The 23,988-nt window shown below is 54.5% G+C and overlaps 12 protein-coding genes across 12 annotated transcripts; 5 read left to right on the top strand and 7 right to left on the bottom strand.

The window, feature by feature from the left end:
- Nucleotides 1-61: 61 nt before the first annotated feature.
- Nucleotides 62-2,521, bottom strand: VTN31DRAFT_4288 (uncharacterized protein; the record flags this gene model as incomplete). Its single annotated transcript, XM_069404659.1, has 1 exon — nucleotides 62-2,521. One exon carries the CDS (start codon nucleotides 2,519-2,521, stop codon nucleotides 62-64), a length of 2,460 nt encoding a protein of 819 aa, XP_069261611.1.
- Nucleotides 2,522-4,696: 2,175 nt separating this feature from the next.
- Nucleotides 4,697-5,312, bottom strand: VTN31DRAFT_4287 (uncharacterized protein; the record flags this gene model as incomplete). The annotated part of the gene is made up of 2 exons (XM_069404658.1): nucleotides 4,697-4,882; nucleotides 4,941-5,312. The coding sequence occupies 2 exons, from the start codon at nucleotides 5,310-5,312 to the stop codon at nucleotides 4,697-4,699; spliced, it is 558 nt and encodes a 185-aa protein (XP_069261610.1).
- A 558-nt stretch (nucleotides 5,313-5,870) lies between these two features.
- VTN31DRAFT_4286 (uncharacterized protein) lies at nucleotides 5,871-6,822 on the top strand (the record flags this gene model as incomplete). The annotated part of the gene is made up of 2 exons (XM_069404657.1): nucleotides 5,871-5,934; nucleotides 5,990-6,822. 2 exons carry the CDS (start codon nucleotides 5,871-5,873, stop codon nucleotides 6,820-6,822), a joined length of 897 nt encoding a protein of 298 aa, XP_069261609.1.
- A 129-nt stretch (nucleotides 6,823-6,951) lies between these two features.
- VTN31DRAFT_4285 (uncharacterized protein) lies at nucleotides 6,952-8,127 on the bottom strand (the record flags this gene model as incomplete). The annotated part of the gene is made up of 5 exons (XM_069404656.1): nucleotides 6,952-7,190; nucleotides 7,241-7,378; nucleotides 7,441-7,932; nucleotides 8,019-8,053; nucleotides 8,111-8,127. 5 exons carry the CDS (start codon nucleotides 8,125-8,127, stop codon nucleotides 6,952-6,954), a joined length of 921 nt encoding a protein of 306 aa, XP_069261608.1.
- Nucleotides 8,128-8,583: 456 nt separating this feature from the next.
- VTN31DRAFT_4284 (40S ribosomal protein eS28) lies at nucleotides 8,584-8,966 on the top strand (the record flags this gene model as incomplete). Its single annotated transcript, XM_069404655.1, has 3 exons — nucleotides 8,584-8,647; nucleotides 8,736-8,819; nucleotides 8,905-8,966. The coding sequence occupies 3 exons, from the start codon at nucleotides 8,584-8,586 to the stop codon at nucleotides 8,964-8,966; spliced, it is 210 nt and encodes a 69-aa protein (XP_069261607.1).
- A 389-nt stretch (nucleotides 8,967-9,355) lies between these two features.
- On the bottom strand, nucleotides 9,356-12,813 carry VTN31DRAFT_4283 (uncharacterized protein; the record flags this gene model as incomplete). The annotated part of the gene is made up of 3 exons (XM_069404654.1): nucleotides 9,356-10,846; nucleotides 10,896-11,992; nucleotides 12,045-12,813. 3 exons carry the CDS (start codon nucleotides 12,811-12,813, stop codon nucleotides 9,356-9,358), a joined length of 3,357 nt encoding a protein of 1,118 aa, XP_069261606.1.
- A 633-nt stretch (nucleotides 12,814-13,446) lies between these two features.
- On the bottom strand, nucleotides 13,447-15,060 carry VTN31DRAFT_4282 (uncharacterized protein; the record flags this gene model as incomplete). Its single annotated transcript, XM_069404653.1, has 1 exon — nucleotides 13,447-15,060. One exon carries the CDS (start codon nucleotides 15,058-15,060, stop codon nucleotides 13,447-13,449), a length of 1,614 nt encoding a protein of 537 aa, XP_069261605.1.
- A 564-nt stretch (nucleotides 15,061-15,624) lies between these two features.
- VTN31DRAFT_4281 (uncharacterized protein) lies at nucleotides 15,625-16,872 on the bottom strand (the record flags this gene model as incomplete). The annotated part of the gene is made up of 5 exons (XM_069404652.1): nucleotides 15,625-15,667; nucleotides 15,720-15,844; nucleotides 15,900-16,351; nucleotides 16,408-16,693; nucleotides 16,768-16,872. 5 exons carry the CDS (start codon nucleotides 16,870-16,872, stop codon nucleotides 15,625-15,627), a joined length of 1,011 nt encoding a protein of 336 aa, XP_069261604.1.
- Nucleotides 16,873-16,989: 117 nt separating this feature from the next.
- VTN31DRAFT_4280 (uncharacterized protein) lies at nucleotides 16,990-17,425 on the top strand (the record flags this gene model as incomplete). The annotated part of the gene is made up of 4 exons (XM_069404651.1): nucleotides 16,990-17,041; nucleotides 17,100-17,106; nucleotides 17,162-17,263; nucleotides 17,320-17,425. The coding sequence occupies 4 exons, from the start codon at nucleotides 16,990-16,992 to the stop codon at nucleotides 17,423-17,425; spliced, it is 267 nt and encodes an 88-aa protein (XP_069261603.1).
- Nucleotides 17,426-19,238: 1,813 nt separating this feature from the next.
- Nucleotides 19,239-19,694, top strand: VTN31DRAFT_4279 (uncharacterized protein; the record flags this gene model as incomplete). The annotated part of the gene is made up of 1 exon (XM_069404649.1): nucleotides 19,239-19,694. The coding sequence occupies one exon, from the start codon at nucleotides 19,239-19,241 to the stop codon at nucleotides 19,692-19,694; it is 456 nt and encodes a 151-aa protein (XP_069261602.1).
- A 13-nt stretch (nucleotides 19,695-19,707) lies between these two features.
- On the top strand, nucleotides 19,708-21,321 carry VTN31DRAFT_4278 (uncharacterized protein; the record flags this gene model as incomplete). Its single annotated transcript, XM_069404648.1, has 1 exon — nucleotides 19,708-21,321. One exon carries the CDS (start codon nucleotides 19,708-19,710, stop codon nucleotides 21,319-21,321), a length of 1,614 nt encoding a protein of 537 aa, XP_069261601.1.
- A 764-nt stretch (nucleotides 21,322-22,085) lies between these two features.
- Nucleotides 22,086-23,330, bottom strand: VTN31DRAFT_4277 (uncharacterized protein; the record flags this gene model as incomplete). The annotated part of the gene is made up of 1 exon (XM_069404647.1): nucleotides 22,086-23,330. The coding sequence occupies one exon, from the start codon at nucleotides 23,328-23,330 to the stop codon at nucleotides 22,086-22,088; it is 1,245 nt and encodes a 414-aa protein (XP_069261600.1).
- Nucleotides 23,331-23,988: the final 658 nt, after the last annotated feature.

Below are 23,988 nucleotides of genomic sequence, written 5' to 3'. Positions count from 1 at the left end.
ACACAGAGGATCATGTTCATATCATATGCATGCCTGTATGTACAAAACAAAGTGAGGAATGTCAGTCGGAGAGCTCCTTTCCCAACCCCACGCCAGTGGCCCTTCCCCGAACCAACGCCAATAGACATCGTCCAACGGCTTCAAGGTCCCCCAACAATCCAGCGTGTCCTCGATCGGTCTTGACCAATCCGTCCTTGATGATGCGGTATCCCGGAGGGAGCATGCATGCCGAGGCCAGACAGACGCCGTCGCCGGCGGCAAAAACCAGGTCGTCATAGGCATCGCGGCATTTGATGTGCTCTCGGGACAGCACACGGGCGCCGTATACCGTTGGCAAACTCTTCGAATATAATACCGCAAAGGGGGGATACCGATTCTCGTCCTGGTGAGTTCGATTGAAGGCGAGCTCCCGTTTGAACTGCAAGACCTCTTTCAGTGTGCGGTCAAGATACGCAATTGCATCTTCCCTGGGTATCGTGCTCTCCGGAGCCGCGATCGAATGGTCTTTGGGAACGTTGAATGCCGTATCCGGCCCGACGAGTCCCCCAATTGTGGGGGCTACTGTTGATCCCTTCAAAGCCTCAGTTTTTCCCTTCTGGAAACGGGATGGTTGCGCGAGATTGTCAGTGGGATCCCGACTCCCTAGAATTCCCGAGAACCGCTTCACAAGTTCGAATGGCAGCATTCGCCGATTGTCAATTTCCATCGGAGGAAGAGGCGGTGAGATGCAAGGCGACAAGCGATACTCGTCCCACGTCTTGACAGAGAAAAAGTCAACCAGATAGTCCTCTTTGGTGTGTTTATCGACGAAGCAACGGCCATCCTCTGGGAGTAACAAATAGCTGGTCCGGAAGGTGAAGTTGACCTGCGCGGTCAAGACTCGCGAACTGAGGAGAACTTCATCTCCATTCCTCAGCGGACCGAGTATGTTAACCGCGTGTTGCGGCGTCCCAGCGTACACTACCCCAGCAAACAACTCCGGTCGCTGGTTGACAGCGTGTCTGGCAATCAACCCTCCCAGGCTGTGCGCAATCACAAAGGCCCCGCGTTTCTCTCTGGGCATATCCGGCGCATTGCAGGGCAGTCCTTCCAAAAACTTGATGAGACGTCTCGACAGGAGGTGCGGGCTGAGTCTCCAGTCATATCCGTAATCCCACACACGGAGCTTGCCGTTCTTTGCATTCTCGCATTTGCGGAGCTGATTCATCAGTCGTCGACAAATGTCTATGGGTCCGATGTGGGATAGCACCTCCGACGCAATGATCGACTCTTCCATGTTTTCCTCGTCCTCCGGATTCAGACCGACTTCCAAGTCTACCTTGCGAATATTCAGCCCAACTTTGAACGGTACCCAGAGTTGCCGATGCGGTGGTTTTGCCGAGCGAAGGATGGATCCGCGGTAGCCACCCATGATTACAACATCGCCCGTCATCTGCGACATTGCCTCTGACAGAGTCGGATAGAGACTTTTTCGTCGCGACTGCGGCCGTTGCGGAGTACCGTCCTTGGGCGACTGCTTGGCCGGTCTGTTGCGGCCATTCTGGGATGCGTCGTTGAGAAATCTTGCTGGACGCCAGTCTACTTTGATGTCGGGAGTGCTGAAGTTTGGAATATTGAGTAGCCGATTGCTTGAATCTTGGAGGGCGTCCTTGATGGCAATGTAGCGACTGTTGACCTGCGAGTGCACATGTTCGTACCGGGCCCGGTGATCCAGAGTAGACGTGCGTGACAGTGTTCGCAAGTACACACTCTCGTCAGACGCCGCGTGCCGGAGACGGCGGGATTGTTGGGAGGAATGAGACGGCCCTGTCGATATGCGCATATATCTCACTGTTGGAGAATTATCCTCAGATTCCGTCCCTGTTCCGTCTGAAGCGTCCCTGGACGAGCTAAACTGAATCGTACTGACAGACTTGGGACGAAGACGCGCGATGCTGGAACGTGATTTATTCTTGGTTAGGCCACTGAGATCGGGGACCAGCTTCTTCAGGGAGTCTGCCGACCAGCTGCGCGAATGGCCGGATTTCAGAATAGATTTGGTCAGACTGCGACGTTTGCCCTTTTTGGCCGGATGGTCGTCCTTGTGCTGCTCCTCCGAGCCTGGCAAGGCCTCCGGTTCGGCAGTCAACGTTGGTAGATAACGTTCCTCAGAATCAAGACTTAGATCAAAGTCAAGATTGACGCTGCTCTGAGCGAATCTGAAATAATCGCTCGATTGCTCCATCGCACGGGATTTCTCCGCCGCCGGTGTTTGATGCGCCTTCATCCGACTCTGCGTCCGGCTGATGCTGACGCCCACGATCCTCTCGGCCTCGTCGGCCACGGCTGGGGTCACCTGCTGTACGGCGATAGTATCTTCAAAGTTCGAGATGGTCGGAGAGTCACTCTCCAAGGGTCTGGATGCACTTGAACCCGACATAGGCGGTCGCTTTATATCTTTTACATCCGGCCGATGCATTTGTTTCTTCGCTGAAGCCCCATCGCGAGGATCAACGGGACTGGTCGCGACCCTGGCCTCCATTGTGCAACCGATAGACTGTGGGGATATTGAATCGATTGTCCTCTGGACAAATATAGCAGACGATGCAATGTGTCTAATAGTAGTTGTCGCTGTTGATCTGTCCGCAAGAGCTGGGCTGGCCAATGTGAGCGGCTAGGTTGACAATGCAGCCGTGGCCACCATGACTTCAGTCATGATAGTATGATCAAGTGATATAGTTATAGGACAAAAATTTTTTATAGATTCAGCCTTGTTGTCTTTTTTTATATACTTTCCACTTGAGAGATTTTGAATGTAATCACCGTTCCCAAGTCTCGTTCCGGAGCAGTTGAGTTTTTTCGGCCCGTCCGGAACCTCCGGCATTTGGTGAGATGTGATCAGTCACCCATGTGATTTGCACTCGCCGCGCATGAGAAAGCGGAGACTTTTCGTTGGAATCGACTGCGGATTTACACAGAAAAACAATGATCTACTCCAGAATACATGCGTATCAACAGCCAATCTCCACAAGATCAGCTCGACAACCAGCTGTAGTTTTGTCACAAGCACGTGATTAAAGGAAGCCAGGTATGTTGCTCCATCATCAATGGCTGTCCAATAATGGCATACTATACAATGCATCGGATAATGGCTTTGCAATCGTGGTTGAATTGAACTAAACACAGCATCAGATCAATCAATGGGTATTCCAGCATTGGTCGAGAACGGGGATGGCAACTTCTTCTGCCATTCCCGTCGGGCCAGAATACATCAGAACCCCACAGAAGCGTCCCAGATGCATACTGTACGTAGTATGTTCCGCCCTGCTGATCTGGCAATCTTCGAGACTCTCGCGTGTAGCAAAGCAGGCAACAATGATCAGCAGTTCTCTCAGAGCGATTGAAGCGGTTTCCTATCCGCGCTTTGATTATGGGAGGCTACAAGACAAAGGCTTCAGTCCAGCCACCCGTACAGTATGGAGCAAACAAAGGGCAATCGAACAATGACTTGGCGGAGGCAATAATGCACTTGATCGAATTGATCAAATGTCCGTCAGGGGCGGCAAGAGGACTCAATCAGTCAAAGCTGAGACGTCTCAGGATGCGGTTTCGAAGTTGGCAGCCAGGAGATCATGGGAGGTACTTGGCAAAATCGCCACACTGGAAGTTAGCATTCGTACCAGTGGTTAGGGTGATTGCGATGCCATGAAGATAAAAAAAGGTTGACAACCTGCAGCAGAGATTTGAGGCTCAACGGGTCAACCCGCTCAGTTGCTCAGCTCTTCGGCTAGCTTGGTAGGAGGGACTGCCTGAGCTGGCCGCCGCCGTCATGAGTCCTTATGACCGAGTCACCGACTGCATCATGTCGGCACACCACAAAGCTGACGAACCAATCAACTCGGATTATCGTCCTTTACTTTCCGAACTAGGTTAGCTAAGTCTGAATATACTTCCTCTTTTGGTATAGCTTACTCTCTTTCACCCTACTCCCATATCTGGCTTAGCCTACGAGTAAGTTATGCCATTCGCATGCTGCAGACAACACTCCAGCTGCAACTCTGCTCTTGCTCTCTTGTACAGAAATCGTACTAGTATTGCGTGCAGCTTCATGACATCGAAGACTGATATCAGCAAGAGTATCAGCCAGCATTAGCACATATTGGTTGGCTCTCAGGTGTTGTATAGTACCACGTGCTCCACCCTCCGTTCGGTCCCTTGCAATTCCGACTCTACCAGGACTTTGGGATTGTTCGCAATGTAACAGCCGTTTGTTGATTGATCACTGCAGCTTCGAACTCCAACGTACCCTCGTGCAGACTCAGAGTCGACTTGACCAGATCTCCACATACAGTGACCACGTGCAGGTTTGCTGTTTCTGTCGACTCTCACCCTTGCTCAGCTCCTTGCCGATCTTAGGGCAAATACGATCACGTGAACGTCTACATCGGTGCTTTCGATGCGTGGGTTTCGCGTCCTGGAGTTTCTCCTGTCGATGAATTGTTCTGGTAGTTGATACCTTGATTCTCGGGCAAGAGATATTAGAGCACAGATGAATCAGTCTACAGGAAAGGGTCACTCTGCGCGTTGTGGGGATAGGCTCATGCCTCAGCTCCGCGAAGATTCAATTTGAACAAGCAGTCGGTACTTGATACATATAGTGAACAATAGTAGTCGATCAAGTATGATCTTATATCCCTAAATATCACAGCAAGTACCGTCAAGATCGATCTCGCGACCTACTTTTCCCCCACTCTCGCTCCTTGGTAGCTTCCGAGAACTTTCCAGACTGAACCTCATACTCACCCTGTTGCGTAATCTCCTCGTTCTTTTGAGCACCTTTTGGTTGCTTGAAAGTGCGATCGATGGAAGCATTGATCTTTCCACGAATTGCCTCCCCCGTTCCCTTGATTATACAGTTTAGCCTCCCTCCTCCCAACCTCCCATCGACGCTGGGTTCTTACATGAATACCCGCCAACGCACCCTTGATCTTCTCCCCCGCACTCGCCTCCGCACTTGTATCCCCCGTGTCGGTGTTCATTGCCGATTGATCGTAAACGCTCTGGTTGAACATATCGGGGACGATTCCCGTGCTGGTCATGGGCTGCCGCGGAGAGGTATCCGCCTGTCGCGTATCGGGTAGTGTATTGGCGGTCGTAGTAGGGTTGTTCGACGAGGGATCGGCGGACGGATCTCGCGCGGTGTAGTCTCGACCGGTACCTGTTGAAGGGTTGTAGCTTGTTGGTTGTCGTTGGGCGTGGGTGCTTGCGGCGGGTTTGGAGGGAGCGGCGGGTGCGCCGGTAGAGGCGCCGGGGACGATGCCTGCTTGTTGCATGTTTGTCGGAGAGGGTATGTCTAAGTACGGTGTTTAGATGTTTGACTGGTTTACCGATGATTTTGAATGATAATAAGTCAATGCCAGTTGACGTCATAGGTGGATGGGGGATCAGAGATTAGTTCGCATGTTATTGAGCTTTCCACCCTAGCCTTTCTCAAATGAACATCGAGATTAGTACAGACGTCATACGTCTAAGCTATGCCAAGGCAATCAGACAAATCTAGATTACCTCGCTCTGACACAATGGGCTCGAAATTTCAACATGATAGCAATGTGCTACTTGAGGAGTATGCAATCACCATTACAAGCATGGAGAACTTGCCAATAAAACGTCTCCAAGACTTGACAAAGTTCCCATTGTTGTGGAGGGCCCCAGCCAAGATGATCCTCGGCTTGTCTACACGTCATTTCTCTGCCGGCAGAGCAAGCAGGATTGGAGCGACGGCCAGCAGTAGTATATCATGGGGATGCAGGGGCATCGCACCGAAGAGCCCAGCTCTAGTATCTGTCTCTTTCAATTGCGTGAGAACTATTCACATCTCGCAGGACGTCAGAATGGCCGCCGAAAGCAACAATCAACAGTTTTTGATCGGGAATCTATTCAATGTTAAGGATAAGGGTACTATAACCCCCTGTGTGCGTTTCATGTTTCTATCAACTAAAATTGCAAACAGTGGCACTGGTCACTGGCGGCGGCTCAGGCATCGGCCTGATGGCCACGCAGGCCCTAGCCGTAAACGGTGCAAAAGTATACGTCGTCGGACGCCGGGAAGAAAAACTCGAGCGCGTCGCCGAGCTCTACAACAAGAACGTTTCGGGCGAGATCATCCCGCTTCCCGGCACGGACCTGACCCGCAAGAACGAGATCGCGCGACTCGTGGCGGACCTGCAGGCGCGCGAGCAGTATCTCTCGATCCTGATCAACAACGCCGGGATCAGCAGTAAATTCAAGGACGACGTTGAGCGGACGGACGCGACGTCGCTGCGGCAGACCCTCTTCGATGATGAGACGGCGACGTTCGAGGATTGGGAGGCCGTCTACCGGACCAATGTCACCCAGGCGTTCTTCCTGACTTCGGCCCTGTTGCCGTTGCTGCAAAAGGGGACGGAGAAGGAACACGGGTTCTCGAGTACTGTGATCAACATCTCCTCAATCTCGGGCATCGTCAAGGCCTCCCAGCATCATTTTGCATACAATGCCTCCAAGGCCGCCACCGTCCATCTTACCAAGTTGCTGGCGCATGAGGTCATGACATCCGGACTGAAGATTAGAATCAATAACATCGCCCCCGGCGTGTTTCCGTCCGAAATGACCACCGGGGAAAGTGATGAGAAGCAGAAGAGCCAGATTCCGAAAGAGAAATATGAGTCAAAGGTCCCCGCTGCGCGCCCGGGCAACGATCGTGACATGGGCAATGCCATCGTTTTCGCTGCCACCAATCAGTATCTGAACGGTCAGACTGTTGCCGTTGATGGGGGATACGTGTTGGCTGCGGGAACTGTTTGAACTGTAATCATAATGTACAAATATTTGATGTGTTCATCCGTCTATGCATTCCATTTTCAAAAAGTCGTAGGAATCTCATGACCAAAAACATCCAAAGTCTATAACCTATATCACCGGGGACAAATTGAATTATGGCGTCGTTCGCGAGTTGGCAATGTTCAGGACCAGGATATCCGTTGCCCCAACCGCCTCCAAGTCATCCATGACAGTTGCAATGCTATTCTTCTCAACCATTGCGCTGACGGCCACCCACCCGGGATCCTCCAGGGCCGTGACTGTCGGCGCACGCTTTCCGGGTGTGATCCTACAGGCCGTACCGAGCGTGTCGCGGGGGATGTTGTACTGGCAGAGGACATATTTCTTTGCGGCTGCCCAAAGTCAGTAAACGCCTCCTGGGACTAGAAAAGAGGGAACATACTGATAACGCCGCGGATCCGCGACGTGATCAAGTCGACCAGCTCATTGTTGGAATTTTTCGACTTGACCAAGACTGCAGTGCTCTCGACTACAGTGTCAATGGGTTTCAGGCCGGCTGCTTTCATTGTTTCGCCCGATTCTGCACCTGTCAGCATGCGCCCACGTCCTTTTCGCCTCGGGAAAAAAAAAAAGGCCACGCACCAACCAAGTCTACAATCCCATCCGCAACGCCTAGCGCACAGGCAGCCTCCACACTGCCACCAACATACTTGACCTTTGTCCGTAGCTTCGACGTATCCTCGGCGCCCTCCAACTTTGCGAAAAACCGTTGCGTCAAGGCTGTGAAGCTGGTCACCACCTGCTTGCCGATCAACTGCCGCGCATCGGTGATGTCGCCCTTCTGCGGCACCTGCACCTGAAGTTTGCACATGCCGAACCCGAGGTCCAGCAGCTCCTCAACCCCGGAGACTTCATCGGCAGGCAACCCGGCATCGTACTCCGCGACCTGGTCTCGGCCGGTGATACCCAAATCGACTCGGCCCTCGCCAACGAAGGTCGGGATATCCGCGGCGGGCAGAAAAATCAGCGCGATCGGCAGGTTCTTGACCAGCGCAATGTCCAATCGCGTCTCTCTTCGGAATTGAATATCGCAGCCGGCGAGGAGGTCAAGTGCGGATTGGTTGAGTCGGCCCTCTGTTCAGCATTACGTGGGAAACGTTAGGATCCAATTGGGCCGATTTCCTTTCAGCGGTTTGATTTTTTTTCTCGGATGTACTTGCTTTTGGGGACGGCAAAGAGCAGTCTTCCTTCAAGACTGCGCGTTTGTTAGCATCAACTTTCTGCATAAGCGCCAGGAAGATGTATGACTCACTGGTTGACGAGATCCATGGTGGCAGCGCAAATGACTGCGCGATCCGATTCAATGGACAATTGTAGTTTTCAGCCAGCAACAAATACAAATATGAAGGTGCGACGCAATTGAGAACTTGTGATTGCACCTTATGCAACTGAACAAGCTGGTATTTTGTACTTTTAGAGTCTTTAACCCAGCATGCTCTATGACTCGATGACCGAGATCGGCAGAGCAAAAAAGTACCCCACCAATCCCACCCAACCCTCAAAGGGCGAGCACGTGCCAAGAATGCCCAGAATGCCAAGACTCTAAAGCTCTCTATCAAATCACGTGACTTAATCGCCAAAAACTGCAAACCCACACAAAGCGGAATCAACGCCAAATTTCAGAGCCCCCATCATCCATCGCACTCCCAATCGTCCAACTTTTTCGATCTCCGTTGTAACGGCTTCCAGAGTGTGCACCCGCTCGCTCCCTCCCACACAGCAACGATGGATAACGTCAAGGCTGCTCCCGTCAAGTTGGCTCGCGTGACCCGCGTGCTGGGCCGTACTGGTATGTAGTATACACACATTTTGGTTTTCTCGCCGGAAAAAGAGGAGGAAACAGTCCGTCGCTGATTTTCTATGTTTTATTCATTTAGGCTCTCGCGGTGGTGTCACTCAGGTCCGCGTCGAGTTCATGGATGATACCTCTCGTTCCATCATCCGTAACGTCAAGGGACCTGGTACGTTTATCCTACAGAAAAGAAAACTTTACTTCCGATGAGGTAGTTCGAAGCAGGGGAACTAATATAGGGGGTTCGGATATAGTCAAGGTCGATGATATCCTCTGCCTGCTCGAGTCCGAGCGTGAAGCGCGCCGTCTCCGATAAACGCATCCATTTGTTCGATGTCCGTGTCGCATTTTGGGTGTTTTGTCTCGGATTCGCTTTTTTATTTTGTGATGGTTTTCTTCTGTGCGCCTCGGGTTCGGCAGGGTTCTGTGCTATGATCAGCTCCGTCCTCTTGTGTGTGTGACGGGAGGCAATAATGATTGGAGGGCTATGGGGTCGTCTACTCTGGTCCGCTCGGGAGCGTACCTGTCCTGGTCTCTTTCACCTTGTTGAGGTTAGGGAAAGGGGGCTGCATCGATTGCGCTGGAAGGTGGTCTGTAGTTCTCCAGTCAGGGTACGATGGAAACAAAAAAAAAAAAAAGCTCTACGAAATGAAATTGTATCAACATTATCCCTTCTTCGACCCAGTAATATACAATTACAGTAGATCAAGCCAGCTGCTCTGCGACAGTTTCAAGCCTCTCAACCAATGTATCGTCATCGGCGGTTTCATCAACCAACGCCCCAATGTCTCTGACCGCCGCCGCCAGTCTCTTCCGCTTAATCTTGACCTCCAGCTCGCGACTTTTCTGCCGCGCAACGTCCAGGACAGACTGCGGCAGGTTCGCCAGTCTCGCGACATTGAGGCCGTAGCTGCGATGCGCAACACCCTCGGCGACCTCATACAAGAAGGTAATCTCCTTGTCCTGGTCACCACTGCCCGGGTCGGATTCGGCAAAGCGCATGTGGACGTTGCGTAGCTCGCCGTCCGGGAACGCGCGCGCCATCGCGGCGAGGTTCTGATAGTGCGTGATGAAGAGCGTCAGGCACCGGGTGGAGCGGACGACGTGGTCGAGGACGGCCTGAGCGATGGCAACGCCGTCGTGCGTCGACGTGCCGCGACCCAACTCGTCGAGGATCACCAGCGAGCGGGGCGTGGCCTGCTTGAGGATGTCCGACGTCTCGGACAGCTCGACCATGAACGTCGACTCGCCCGTCAGCATGTTGTCGAATGCGCCCATCCGCGTGAACACCGCGTCCAGCATCCCCAGCTTGGCCGACCGCGCGGGCACATACGACCCGATCTGGCCCATGATCGCGATCAACGCCACCTGCCGCACGTAGCTGGACTTGCCGCCCATGTTGGGCCCCGTCACGAGCAGCGCGCGTGTCCCTGTGCTGCTGAGATACGTATCGTTGGGCACGTAGCTGTCCAGCAGCAGCTGCTCGACCATCGGGTGTCGCCCTTGCTCCACCTCAATCCGCGTATCGTCTGTATACTCGGGCTTGACGTACCCGGGCTGGCTCGCGATGACGGCCAGCGACAGCAGGCAGTCCAGCGTCGCCAGCGACTGGATGCAGTCGCGGAACGGTTGGTACTTGGCCGAGATCTCTGCCAAAAAGTTCTTGAACGCCTTGTCGCATGCGGCAGCCAGCGCTTCTTTGTGCTGATCCCGCTGCCGCATCAAGCGTATCACCTCCGGCGTGTGGAAGCGTGATACCTTCTTTGTGCCGCTAATCTTGGCCCACGACGCAGGAACGCGCTTGAAATACGGACTGTTGTTCTCTACCTCGATCAGATACTCGATCCCGGCAGACGATGTATACTCGACTTTCTTTTTCCCCAGCGTCTTCGAAACCTCTTGCAAATGCTCTGTCAGCTCGTGCTCGACGCTGGCTATCCCGAGCTTCTGCTCCGTGATCTCGTCCGTTTCCTCCGCCTCTCGGAAAAACTGATATTTGTCGTCGTTGCGCGCGGCATGCAGATTGATCTTGTTGAGAAACCGGACGACATCATCTGCAATCGTTGGCAAGGACGCAATTGCCTCGCTGATCAGAGAGGAGCGGAACCCCGCATCGGAAGGCGACTTGATGTAAGAGTACTCATTGGCAATCATTTGCAATGTTTGGAGAACCGTGAGCACCTCTGGGCGGGTACACTGCATATCATCAGCCGTACACATTCAACGGATGATTCGTCAATCCTACCCTTCCGTAGTATATACGAATCAGGCTCTTCTCCAGGTCACTCTTGACCTTCCCCAGCAAGCTCTTGAGTCGTTCGACTTCGGCTGTCCGGTCCGGACTGAGCAGCTCCTCCACCGCGTTAACTCGCTCCTCGAGCTGCGCCCTATCGAGCAACGGTCGGCCGACCCATTTGCGAAGCAGCCGTTGACCAAACCGTGTTCGGGTACGGTCCAGGATCCAGAATAGACTGCCTTTACTTGAGAAGTCTGTCTGATTTTGGTAAATCTCCAAGCTGATCAGGGTATTCCCGTTCAACAGCATATGCGAGCGCATCGAGAAGGACTGAAAGTATTTGGTCAAGTCAAACACATGCTCAAGACCGTATTCTGACAGGTGTTTGATCATGGACGAGAGGCATATTGTGACGTGCTCCGGTAGCTGCAAGACTCGATCCAGCAGATTGCTCGCCTGGATGTCTTTTGCTGTGCCCGTCACTTGCATCTTCCCGGCGTAGAAATTCGAGACATGACTGTGAGCTTCTGCGGCGGCGGTTTTCCCTTTTGACATCCGCTCAACGCGGACCTTGTCTCCGAACACGTTCATTTTGCTGCCCGATAGATGCTCAATTAGCTTCTCCGTGGCCTTGGACAGCTCTCCGACAATCAAGATTTCACACGGAGCGATATGAAGCAACCGCGTCTCAATCTCTCCCCGCATAAACCCATCCTCAAAATCATCGTAAATGATATCGCCGGTCGCCGGCTGTACGGCCACAATACCAACATGCACGAACTCGTCGTTGCCTGGCCCTTTGACATTCGACTCTGTGATACAGAGCAGGTACCCTGTGGCGGGAGTCGCACCGCCGGATGCAGCTGCTGTCGGGCCTTCCAAACCTTCTACATCATCGATGTACGTGCCCTTTGTGTACACATTGGTGAGCTTCCGCACAAACGGTGCGTTTCGATTGTCACCGGCAGCCTTAAGCGCTGCGGTCTCCAGCTGGCGGACCACGCCGACTTTATACCCCGCGGATACCAGCCGTTTGACGTGGACGTGCAGCCGATGGACTGGAATACTTGCTGACGCGAAGCGGTCCAGGTGGGCTTCCGACGGATCTATGCCCGGCCAGTCAGTGTCAAAGAACATTGCACGGGATCAAACTCGTACGTTCGTCAAACCTCAGTTTGCCCGGTATACAAACAATACTCAGCTCCTTGGCCGCTATTCGCGCGTCTTCTCCAAAGAAGCGGAATTTGTAGCCAACCTCCACAACCAGCAACGTATCCATGTGCTTCCGCTTGATTTCAACAACCTGTCTCTCCATGGGCGTGAGTTTGGAGCCGCCTTTCTTAACAGCTTTGCCCTTCGCCAGGGGCGGCGGAGCTTCTTCTTCCTCATCCCCATTCTCCTCTGCCACTGCAAGATCCTCTTCCTCGAGGGCCGATTTCCCGATCCCGATCACACAATCGGGACCCCCGAGTTTGCGAACAAATTTCTGGTGCAGCTTTTCCTTCTCCTTGCTCTTGACGTTGTCATCCTCTGTGCGAGCACCACTCACGTCATTGATCGCCGGAGAACTGGTGAATTTGAACCGCTCGGTGCGGCTGCTGCTGACTTGTGATGGCAGAATTGGCTCCTCGGCGGGACGGTCGGGCGTTGGCACGTCATCCACAACTTTTGTCCGCTTTCGCGCCGGTAATACAACGTCATCATCGTCGTCGTCCCCGTTATGATCGTCCGCGTCTATAGTGGCGGGTCTCACAGCATCCTTGGCCGGAGCTATGCGTTTACTCTCTTGGTCGGTATCGCCATCCGCTTTTGTGCCGTTCGTTGCTGTCCCAGCAGTCGCTGTCGATGAGGCTTTCTTAAAGAAGCTCGAGATGGTCTGCTGTTTGCGCTTGAAAGACGAAGAGGGCGGCGGGGAGCTAGAAGGCATTTGGCGAAGGTCGGTGATTGTTGCAGCTTATGATGCGGTGATATAACTCAGCAAAATGCAAGGCAAGTTCTGCAATGGACAATCATCTACAACCAGATCACCGATGTAAAATGCTCCATGGAGTTGTCAACGAAAACTCCTTTCGCTGCTCAAGCTCGACACGTGAGACGCGAGACGCGATCAGCGTCCGACTTGCGGTTGGTTACCCGTTTGGCTCTAGCGTATGAGCTAACCGTATATGGTAGGTACTTATCTAACCGGATCTGGTGAAGTGCAATACAAGTATCGGCTAAACTTATTTAGGAATGCAAAGAAATGCTTCCATCTTGGCAGGCTTGGCGGATTACTGCGGATTACTGTTACGAATTTCAACCTGGAAGTTTGAAAATCATCAGGAATTGATTGCAAGAGTAACCTATCTCACGCTTGCTCACGACATCGTCCTGTGCTCCGTCAACACCAAACGCCGACGATGCAAGCACTGAAAAGCATGGATGAGAACGAGATAACTTATGCAGGCGTCGTAACGGTCATAAGAGACATCACGGGGAAAGCACATGAGAACTTCCACTCAACGCTGTAGGAACGTGATCCACTAGAGGTCAAGCCATGTGCAGCCGGGGCCACGGCTAGTTATGCACATTCTTCGTAGTAGAGACAAGCATCGTCCTCATGCGATACGTCTGGAATCGTGGCATCCGTCGAGGAGGCAGGAGGCTGGGGGCTGCCGCGGCTAGCGAGGTCTGCTGCGTCATCAATCTGATCCTTGCCCTCGAATGGGTGCGAATGAGACGACAAAGGGTTGCGACGGAACCCAAAAACTTCGGACGAAACGTACGAGTCGTAGCCGAGGCGGTAGTTCTCGGCAAAATGGTAATCGACGACGTATGGGTCATGGTGCTCCTCGCGAGTGTGCTGATCGTCCCACACGTGGGGAAGCCCATGGTCCATTGAACCGGCGGGCTGGGTCAGGATCTGCAGACCACTGTTCTCTTGTTCATCGAGGTCCAGGAACCCCGACACGGGGTCGCCATGACGGTCTTGATTGCAGTATGCCGCTAAGGGAGGATCGTCCTGTGGGTGCGTACCGGACAGACCTTTCGGCGTGGACTCTTCACTTTGACCATACGCAGCGGCATCGTCTCTGAAAATCTGGGGGCCCAGGCGCGAAGCACGTCCAACGCCAACACCATCGACGGACAGTTTCAGGTCGTCGTCGACAGTGCTGGCCGAGAGATTATACCCTTCGACGTGGTCCAGGGATGCGGTGCTCACACTGGCCGAGTCCACCATGGGCAGGGCCTGTCTCGAGATCTCCCCGAGAGACTGCGCAAGGGCTTTTTTCATCGCGGTCGACTTCCCGGCCGGCCGCTGCCGGATGTTGGTATCGGATTTGGTCGCGAGAGGTGCTCGACGAGCGCGCGTCGAGCGACGCTTCGGGGCCGGAGATTCACCTTTTACCGGGCTCCAATCTTCTACGTTTCCCGTGATCTCTCGCTCCCGCTGCAGGGTGCCGCTGGGCGAGAAGACCATTTCGGTGGGCTCGGTGTCCTTGGACGTCTTGGCCATCATCCTCAGGACCGCCTCGTCCTTTTTCTGGTTCCGCTGGCGTTTCATGGCGTCCGTGGCTGAATCGAAGACGTCCATTCCTGGCCAGAAGACGCCCTTTAGCTTCGCCATCTCCTCTACAGAGTCGAGACTGGTGTCGACAAAGGACGCGGGTCTGATTTTGGACGGCGGTGTCCTTACTTGTCCCGCAGTTTCCTGGGAGGCAAACTCCACGGGCGTTTCCAGACGCGAAAGATGAGCAGTCGCCGCGTCTCGCGGGAATTCTTGGGCCGCCGCCGCCGAACTCTGCGGTCGATGCAGACGCGGGTTGAGGACGCGGTAGTTGGAGTCCGTGAATTGTGTGTGAGGGCTGTTTGCATTGCCCTCTTGGGGCGATTGGGTCACCTGATTCACGGTGACAGCATGCTGGGCTGCCCTAACCCTAGTCGATGCCCGCCGCTTGCGTGCGGCTTTGGACGAGTGACGATCGGCCAGCTGCTTGGCCAGATTGTTGACACGGTACCAATGGTCATACTGGGCCAGGACCGCTCGTGCATGGTGATCCTCGCGACTGCGGACCTCGAACTTGAAGTAATTGGCCAAATGGGCTTTGGAGGCGACATGAGTGAGCAGGTGGGAGACATCGGTGAAGCGAGGCTGCTTTGGACAGATGATACAGCGGAGATGCGAGGGATCCATGGCCGGCGGAGAGAGAGAGAGAGAGAGACTCGTTTATATATGATTTAGAGGGAAGCGGCCGCGGCAGAGGAGGACAGAGCGGGTTTCCGAACTGAGATGGGCTTTACGATAGTAGCAGAGCAGAGCAGAGAGGATGGAAGGAGAGAAGGAGAAGGGAGAGAGAGAGGGAGAACAGCGGGAAGGAGGTACGCCTGGCTTGAGAGAGGAAGGAGACAGCAGGAGCGGTAGTATTTAGGGAAGGAGCAGCCGGCTGCTGATTCATCAGTACGGTAGTTGAGGTCTCTCAACAAGAAAACCAATTCATTCTTTCTATCCAGAAGCTTCTCATCTTCTTCTTCGCTGTGCCGCCGCACCTTAACGGCTCTTGACAGGCCATGGTAGAGTGGTGAAGCGGAAATAAGTTGCAGCGGGTTGCTCTTCTCTTGCTTTGTATCCCAGCATCCACCCCGAGTGCACGGAATGTGGGCTATTAGATAACAAGAGGTTTCAGGGATGAAACTCGAACGAAAGCTATGCAGTCCATTCAAGGAAGAATTGGGCTTTGAACTCTGTTCATTCTGAATGCTATCTCTGTAGAACTCTTGCCGTGACCTGCTTGGGGAGACAACTGGCGACCAGTCAGCGCAATGAGAATGGAAGGGAGTCTGGCGATTGCTTACTAAACAGGATCGATTTCCTGCAGTCCCGGATATCCCAGAAGACTGAGACCCGCGATGCCAAAGTGAGTATGGAACACATCCACCATATCTCCCGGCCGGTCAGCCAAACCACCTCGCTCCGGGTCCTGGTAGAGCACGTCAGACATAACCGAGCTAGACGAAAAGCGGGATGGAACTCACCTGGCATCGCAGGATAAACCTAGTCAATTTCTCCCGATCGATCCAGTGCAGTCGATCGATCATGGCGAGGCTGGCAGCCACCCACCAACTGTAGCAGACATCCTCGGCCTTTTCGGGCCGTCCATTCAACCCGCCATTCTCCAGTTGCCGCTCGCTCAGCCACGCTCCGAGACGGTCCTTATCAATCAGATCCAAGCGGCCGGCAATGGCCAGGGCGCCGACGCAAGTGAGCACCTGACCGGAGTGCGACTCGGCGCCGGGACGAACGCCGAACCCTCCGTCCAGGTTCTCGCACTGCTTGACGTAGGCCACTGCCTTGTCCAGATCGATCAGGTGCAACAGTCCCAGCAAGGAGAGCGCCAGCAGCGCCCCATACAGGAACCGCGTGTCAGTCTCTCCCCACTCGTCACCTTTGAAGACGCCCGTCTGGCGGTCCTGCAAGGCGGCAATAACTGTTTGAGAAAATTTTAGCTGTGTCTTCCAGGTCAGTCCGGAGGCTCCCGCATACACGCGCCGACCCTCTCCTTTCCGCCCCGATTGCGTTTGTCCAGCTCATCGACGGCATCCAGCATCACTAGGATCTGCACGGCCGACACGGTGTACAGCATGTGGGCATCATGGCCCGGCGCCGCGCCAAAGCCGCCGTTCTCGTGCTGGCACGCGAGAACAAAATCGATGGTTTCATCCCTGGGCAGGGCATCAGGACGTTTCATGAGATGCAGTGGCGTCAGGCCCCAGTATACGCCATTCAGGCGCAGATGCTCGGTATACCAGTATTCGATTTCATCTCGACGCTGAGTCCCGCGTCAGAGGTTGTTTGTTTTCTTTTTTTTCTTTGCCTGGGTGTCCCGCTGGAGGAAGCACGCACAGTGTCTAAACTTCTGATGTATTCCACATGCTTCTCTACGCACAGCTCCAATGGAGACCCCTCTTCCGTGCCTCCTCCTCGGCCAGGGCCCGACACCAAGGACATTGCTTGGGAGGCTCACCGAGAGTGTCAGTGGGAAAGTTCCAGCGATAGCGGAAAAGAAAAAAAAAATAAAAAAAAAAAATTGCTGGAGCTGGGAATCCATCCAAGGGCTCGCTTGGCATGTTTCCACGGGGACTCGGAAGAGAGATGATCCGAGCCGATACACGTGGAAGTGAGTGGGACACGTGATATCCTTAAAGGGTCCAGTACAGTAACTGAATAATGGGCAGGTTACACGTATGTCCTCGTACGTTACTTGAAAACGGGCACAGCAAGAGGAAGCTTTGGATAGTTACGACTTTATGCAGGGGCAGTCCAAGTCCATGAGTTTGCCGTTTCCCAGGAGGATCGCAAAGCGCTTTTTAATAAAACTAACGAACCTTATCGCCAGTTCGTCAGTCGCATTGCAGAGCGACGGTTGACGGCACATTTGCTAACCGAAATCTTAAGGCCGCTTGGCGCATCCGGCCTGTGCGTGTGTTTCAGGGCGGTGGAGCACGCCATTTGGACAGAGCGACCGCGTCAGGATTGCAGAGCAGTCTGTGCTCTGGTCTGAGGGCGGGCTTGCGCCTCGAGCATTTTGAGTCTCGATCAGCCAAAGCGGCATTTTTAATTTTGGCCACAGAGGGACGAGATCATCATCGATCATCGCCGTTGCCGGAGTTCATGGCCGAGCATGTACATCAGCAGTTACGATTTTGACTTTGGAATGCCTCCCAACCGTCGATCCATGGGATGACCTAAGCCTCGCAACCCTCGTAATCGGTGTGGATGCGCCCCAAACTCGCAATCCTCCTCGACCCAGAATGCAAGGCGGAGAAGCCCGTCATGTCTGGCTCGGGATTGTGGGAATTGGTTCCTGTCGATCGAACCTACGAAAGGGCCAATTTTTTAAGTGTGTCGACGACTCGAGTGCTGGGAGTTGGGATGCACACGAGTTGGTTAATCGGTTTCGCGCATGGAATACATAACCTACATGTAGTTACCGGGTCGTGTGGGCTTGTGGCTGGCCATCAGGGATCGCTCCGAACTGAAGTTTACGGCCACGCGGTTTTCTGCTTTTGAGCACAGCAACGTACTACCCCCAAGGTCCAGGGCACTGAGCCATGGATCCTCCCAGTCCGATCCAAAGAAAGACGCATCTCTCTTCCAACACAGTTCAAGAGCAAACAATGCGCTGCGACGGTCTCGGGTAGGGTCCGTCGGACTGGATGAAGCTGCAGTCTGCAGAGTACAGTACTCCGTAATATGGAGAGGGCTCTTAATTTATCCTCGGCTGGGAGCGTTGGCCGTGGCGCGTTGAAAGAATGGAGCAGTGCCGGCGCCAAATAACTACGAGTACTGTACGAGTAGGTTATTATTGATCGAACCAGCAAAGCCTCAGTCCAAAAGTACCATACATGCGACGCCAACTTGTCGTAAGTTCAGCAGTGTAAAAATGTAAAAAAACCTCCTGGGATCGAGTAGGCCTGAACACCGCATTCTTTGTCTTGCACTCCTCCTCCTCCTCCTCCGTTCGGTAACTGTACATACAGCACATTCTACGATTTCTCTCTTGTACAAATCCTCCAGGCGGTGTTTATCCCGAAATCCAGATCTCTCCCCGACTCAGGGGGCCAATTGGTCCATGCAGAAGAATCGACGGCGCGGTGACTAGCCTAGTCTCTCCAAGCGAAACGCGTTAGTTAGACCCGACCACCACACTCCTCGACCATCGGAACATTCCTGCTTTGTTGTTTTATTTTTTTATTTTTTTATTTTTTTTTTCTTCGTCTCTCGTCTCCGGCGGTCATTTCCTCCTACACAAAGCAGCGCTCATCGGCCGGTCTGCACGGCGCTGCTGGATCGCCGGCCCCTGAATCCGCTTTATTCACACCGCTGTCCCCAAGCCAATACCAACTATCCTCCACAATCCACTCTGCCGGGTTCAGGAACACCCGTGCTGCCGGCTGAAAGTGACTCGGATCATGACCGCTGTTCACTGGTGAGGAGCCCTCCTTTCTGCTGTTTCACGATCGCAATCGGTCATAATCTACGGCTTTGTTCGTCGAAGCCTGCGTTGCGATTGAACGCTGGTCCCCTGTGGCCAGTTTCCCTGAGGTCCCTTCAACCAAGAGTGACAGTCACTGACGACTCGTGTTTTTATTTTATTCAGATTCCGCTACAAATCCGGCGATTCGTCATTTCCCCCCCCCCCCCCCCTCCCCTTCCTTGTCATATCTGGTTCCGAAGGGCCCCTTGGCGGCGGTAGCTGCCTGAGGGTCTTGACGTTCGCCCCTGTATCGCTTCCATCGCACACACAAAGATTCGAAATACATATACATACATACACAGATTGAGCGTCAAAACGGCCCCCGGCCCTCGATAACATGCCGTCAAAGCCAAGCGATCTGCCCAGCCTGGAGCTGGCCACTTCTCGCTCCAAGACCATGACAAATCCCGCCTCGCAGAGCGCCGACGCCTTGAAGCCGGAACCCAGTCCGAACTCCTTGAGTCCACGCTCTCCAAAATCGTCACCCACGTCCCCGCTGTCCTTCCCCAAAGGCGCCACGATCCGCCCCGTGGCCAGACGGTCCAAAACAGAAACATCTTTGACAACTTCCTCCCAGGTCGGTGAGGAACCGCCGACCCCCGGATTCACGGCCATCCCCCCGTGTCCGTCGTCACCGACGAAGGAATCGACATTCTCATCAGCCCACAAACACGCTCGCGAGGCATCTCGATCCTTTTTTTGCCAACCTGCGGGCCTCCAAGTCCTCGCACAAGGTCAGCACCTCCGACAGCTCTGCGGATATTCCACCCAAGAGCCAAGGAAGTTCGCGTGAGCGTCCCGCCACGATGGGGCGGGCCAATAGCTCCACCCCGGATCTGCTTGACTCGGCGAGCACCCGTCTGGGCAAGGACGACGGGTCAGAGGACCAAAGCGAACGGAAAGGGAGTCCCGACACGGAACCGGGTCCATCAAGTAATCACAACGCCGCTGCCTCGAAGAAGGCCAAGCCGCGATTTGCCAGTCTGTTGACTCGGACGCGATCAATACGGTCGGAAGACGGCCCTCGCATCCTCAACTCGCGGCGGGCGTCCAATGCAGGCCTTCTCAAAGTCACCGAGACGGATGAGGTGGAGGAGCCGCTGCGGACAGCCCCGCTGCGACAGGACCGCGGCTTCAAGGAAGCTTCCGAGTCGGCATCATCGTCGGACCGCAGTAACCGGCGCTCGACGGATCAGCAGCAACGGCCAGCGACAAGCCGGCGCGAGCGTAGCCATGGGCCATCCATGGTGACGTCGGCGTCTCTGAGCCAAGTCTCGGGCGCGTCGGCGGCGCTCTTCAACAATCTGCGGGTGTCGTCGAGCGAGGCGGCGGACCGACTGGGCAAGGCCGGGCGGGGTCTGTTTGGCAAGATCACGCGCAGCGGGAGCACGAACGAGCGGGACACGTCGTCGCTGGACGACAACTACGTGTTCCAAGTGATCAACCTCCCGCTGATCGAGCAAACGCGAAAGACGCGCATTGCGAAGCGCCTGGAGGATTGCAAGGACAAGACGGAGTTTTGGATGCCGGCACTGGCGTACCGTTGCATAGACTACCTGAACTTCAAGGGGTGCGAGGAGGAAGGGCTGTACCGGGTACCCGGGAGCGGCAAGGAGGTGCGGCACTGGCAACGGCGATTCGACCAGGAGCTGGACATCAACCTGTTTGATGAGCCGGACCTGTACGACATCAATATCATCGGGTCCATGTTCAAGGCATGGCTGCGCGAGCTGCCGGATGAGCTGCTGCCTAAGTCGACGCAACAGATGATTGCGGAGAAATGCGAGGGCGCAACGTCGGCGCCGCAGCTGCTGCGCGATGAGCTGTCCAAGCTGCCGCCGTACAATTACTACCTGCTCTTCGCCATTACCTGCCACCTGAACCTGCTGCACTCATACGTCGAGCAAAACAAGATGGATTACCGCAACCTGTGTATCTGCTTCCAGCCGTGCATGAAGATCGATTCCTTCTGCTTCCAGTTTCTGGTCTGCGACTGGAAGAACTGCTGGCAGGGCTGCTGGACCGAGAAGGAGTGGCTGGAGAAGGAGCGGGAGGCGGCGGAGAAGGAGGAACGCGAAGCCACCAAGACCAACGGTACCATCAACTCCGCCGACGAGCGCGCAGTCACCTCCGGAAGCAGCGAATCGGAAGATGCTGGGAGCATCACGAATTCTAAAAACCGATCCGAAGAAGCGTCCTCGATGAAGTCCGGTAAATCCACCGCCAAGACCAGCAGTTCCAAGGAAAAGGACCGTAAAAGTCGCCCGCCGCCGTTGACAAAATCGAAACCAAACGCGAAATCGGACTCGAAATCAGACTCGAGCTCAAGTAACTCTAACAACAATACCGCCTCCAACCACAGCCGCACGATATCGCAGCTCCCAGAGCTAGGCCCGCCGTTATCCCCGATCAAGATCTGATCCGATGCGACGAGATGGTCTATTGTTCCGATGTATCATTTTGTTTGTTTTTCCTTGTACATGTTTGGGCTCAAGACAGGGTTTCCTTCTTCTCATTCTATGCGTGTGTGATTGATTGATTGATTGTTTAACTGGTCCTGTCCGACTCGGTTTCCCTCTCTCCTGTTTGTTATCCGGTCCGATGATGACTTCCGTTTGACGTGGGCGTGGGGAGTTTTCAGCGTCATCCATCCATCCATCCACGGCGTTGTGAGCGGCTTTTGCGTTCTTGCTTGCGTTTTTTTTTTATTTTCGTCTTTTTTTTTTTTTCTCTTAAGGAGCGTATCAAATATTATTCGTTGTCTGGTTTATTATTTTCCTCGTTCCTTTCAATCCTCGTTGTACTTGCTCTGCTTTTGCCTTTGGTTTTTTTTTTTTTTTTTCTTGTGAGAGTCACGTCGGTGTTTGTTTCTCTTTTTTTTCGTTCTTGTCTACCTCCTGCTGTATCGATCGAGTAACTTACATAGAATTTATCAAGGGCAAGCAAGCAAGCAAGGTTCGAGGAACGATTGATTTGATGGATATACTTGCCTACTTCTGCTGGTACGGGTTTGTAGGTATTACCTTAAACTTACTCGTATTAGTTAGGGGTATCGAATTGTGAATGGTGAACTTCTCACTATTGCCCGGATCTTGAAAGAAGTCAATCAACCAAAAGAATCCCATTTTGCAAGCAACATGGTCAAAATCAATCATGGATAGTAGTTGTATATCATACAGGAAAACTACAGCTTTGCCTTTGCATTCTCCAACAACTCCACACCAGCACCCGCAATCGCCAACTTGCCCGTCTCGACCACCGTTGTCTGGAACACCACCGTCTTCGAGTCGACCTTCCACATCTCCGTGCGGAGCGTCTGGCCCGGCAGCACCACGCCGACAAATCGTGCCTTGAGGGACTTGAACGCGCCAAAGGCCTCGTAGACGTGCCGCGCGGAGAAGCCCAGCGTGCAGAGGCCGTGCAGGATCGGCGTCTCGAAGCCGCCCACGCGGCTGAACTCCGGGTCGATGTGCAGCGGGTTGCGGTCGCCGTTGAGCCGGTAGAGCGCGGCCTGGGACTCCGACGTGCGTTCGACGGCGGTGGTGGTCGGTGGGGACTTGGGCGCCTTGTAGGCGGCCACAGCGGCAGCGGGCCGGCGCGCGGTGGGCTTGCTGGACCCGCCGAAGCCGCCGCTGCCGCGGATGAAGACCGTGGACTCGTTGTAGAAGAGGTCCTCGCCCGTGGCGGCGTCGCGTGTCGTGAAGCCCGTCACCACGATCGCGGCGTTGCCCTTGTCGATCACGTCGATGAGCCGTGGCTCTGTCACCGTGCGCGCCGCCGTCGGGATCGGGTACTTGCGGATCTCGAGGTACTGCTCACCGTGCAACAGCTGCATCGGCGAGTAGTTCTTCACAATGTCCTCCATGTTGAACGGTGTCTCGGCGTTGAACCACGGGATCACGCCCCAGGTTGGCAGCGCCTGGAAGTTCTCGTCGTTCTCGTACACGAGCGGCAGCCGCGTACGTGGTGCGCCGACACTCAGGTTGTACAGGATCACGTCCCGCTCGGTGTACGTGAACTCAGTCCCCTTGGCCTTTGCCTTCTTGGCCTTTTCAATGTTGGCCAGAATCTCCGCCCCCTCCGCGTTGGAGTCCCCGCCCGACTTCTTGGTCCGGTTCTCCAGGTTCGCCATGATCCGCTGGACTCCGGTCTGGTTGTCGTACGGGTTGTCCGCGCGCCCATCATCAAAGTTGACAATCTTGTCCCACTGCTCCAGCACCGCCTCGGGCGTCAGCGGCTTATCCACGGGGAACCCGTACCCGCCGCTTCGCTGCCACCGCGTGTTCGTGAACCACCCACTGCCCACCTCGTACAGGCCCTTGGTTCCAGGCTCTGGAAGTGCGTCCGAGCACAGGAGAACAACCAGCGGCGCCACGTAGTCAGGCTTGAACGCCTGCACCATCTCCTCCGGCAGGATCGTCCGCGTCATGTTGGTGCCGGCGTTGGGTGCGATCGTGTTGACCTTGATGTTGTACTTGGCGCCCTCAACTGCCAGGGTGTGCGAGAAGCCCAGAATTCCCAGTTTCTAGAATGGTTAGCGATGCTCAATGATAAATGTTTTGCCGTCTGGTACATACCGCCGCCGAGTAGTTGGACTGGCCAAAGTTGCCGTAGATACCGCTCGTCGACGTCGTGTTGATAATGCGTCCATACTTCTGCTTAAGGAAGTACGGCCACGCCGCCTTGGTCACCTTGTACGTGCCCCGCAGGTGCACGTTCAGCACCGGCTCCCAGAGACTGTCGTTCATGTTCGTAAACGCCTTGTCCCGCAGGATACCCGCGTTGTTGACCAGGATATCGATCCGGCCGAAGGCGTCAATGGCCGCCTTGACCACAGCCTCGCCGTCCTCGACAGACGCCTTGTTGCCCACCGCCTTGCCGCCAGCCTTGCGAATCTCCTGCACGACGGGCTCGGGGTCCACCAGGTCGTTGACGACGACCGAGGCACCCAACTTAGCGAACAGCAGGCAGTATGCCCGGCCGAGACTGCCAACCAGTCAGTTCGGTACTCGACGGGATCAAGTCGCCGAAAACACTCACCCGTTGCCACCACCAGTAATCAAAGCCACCCGTCCCTTGAAATCCAA

This window comes from Thermomyces dupontii (assembly GCF_041956625.1).
Source record: "Thermomyces dupontii strain NRRL 2155 unplaced genomic scaffold VTN31scaffold_3, whole genome shotgun sequence".
NCBI lineage: Eukaryota > Fungi > Ascomycota > Eurotiomycetes > Eurotiales > Trichocomaceae > Thermomyces > Thermomyces dupontii.
This window is presented reverse-complemented; position numbering and strand designations above follow the sequence as displayed.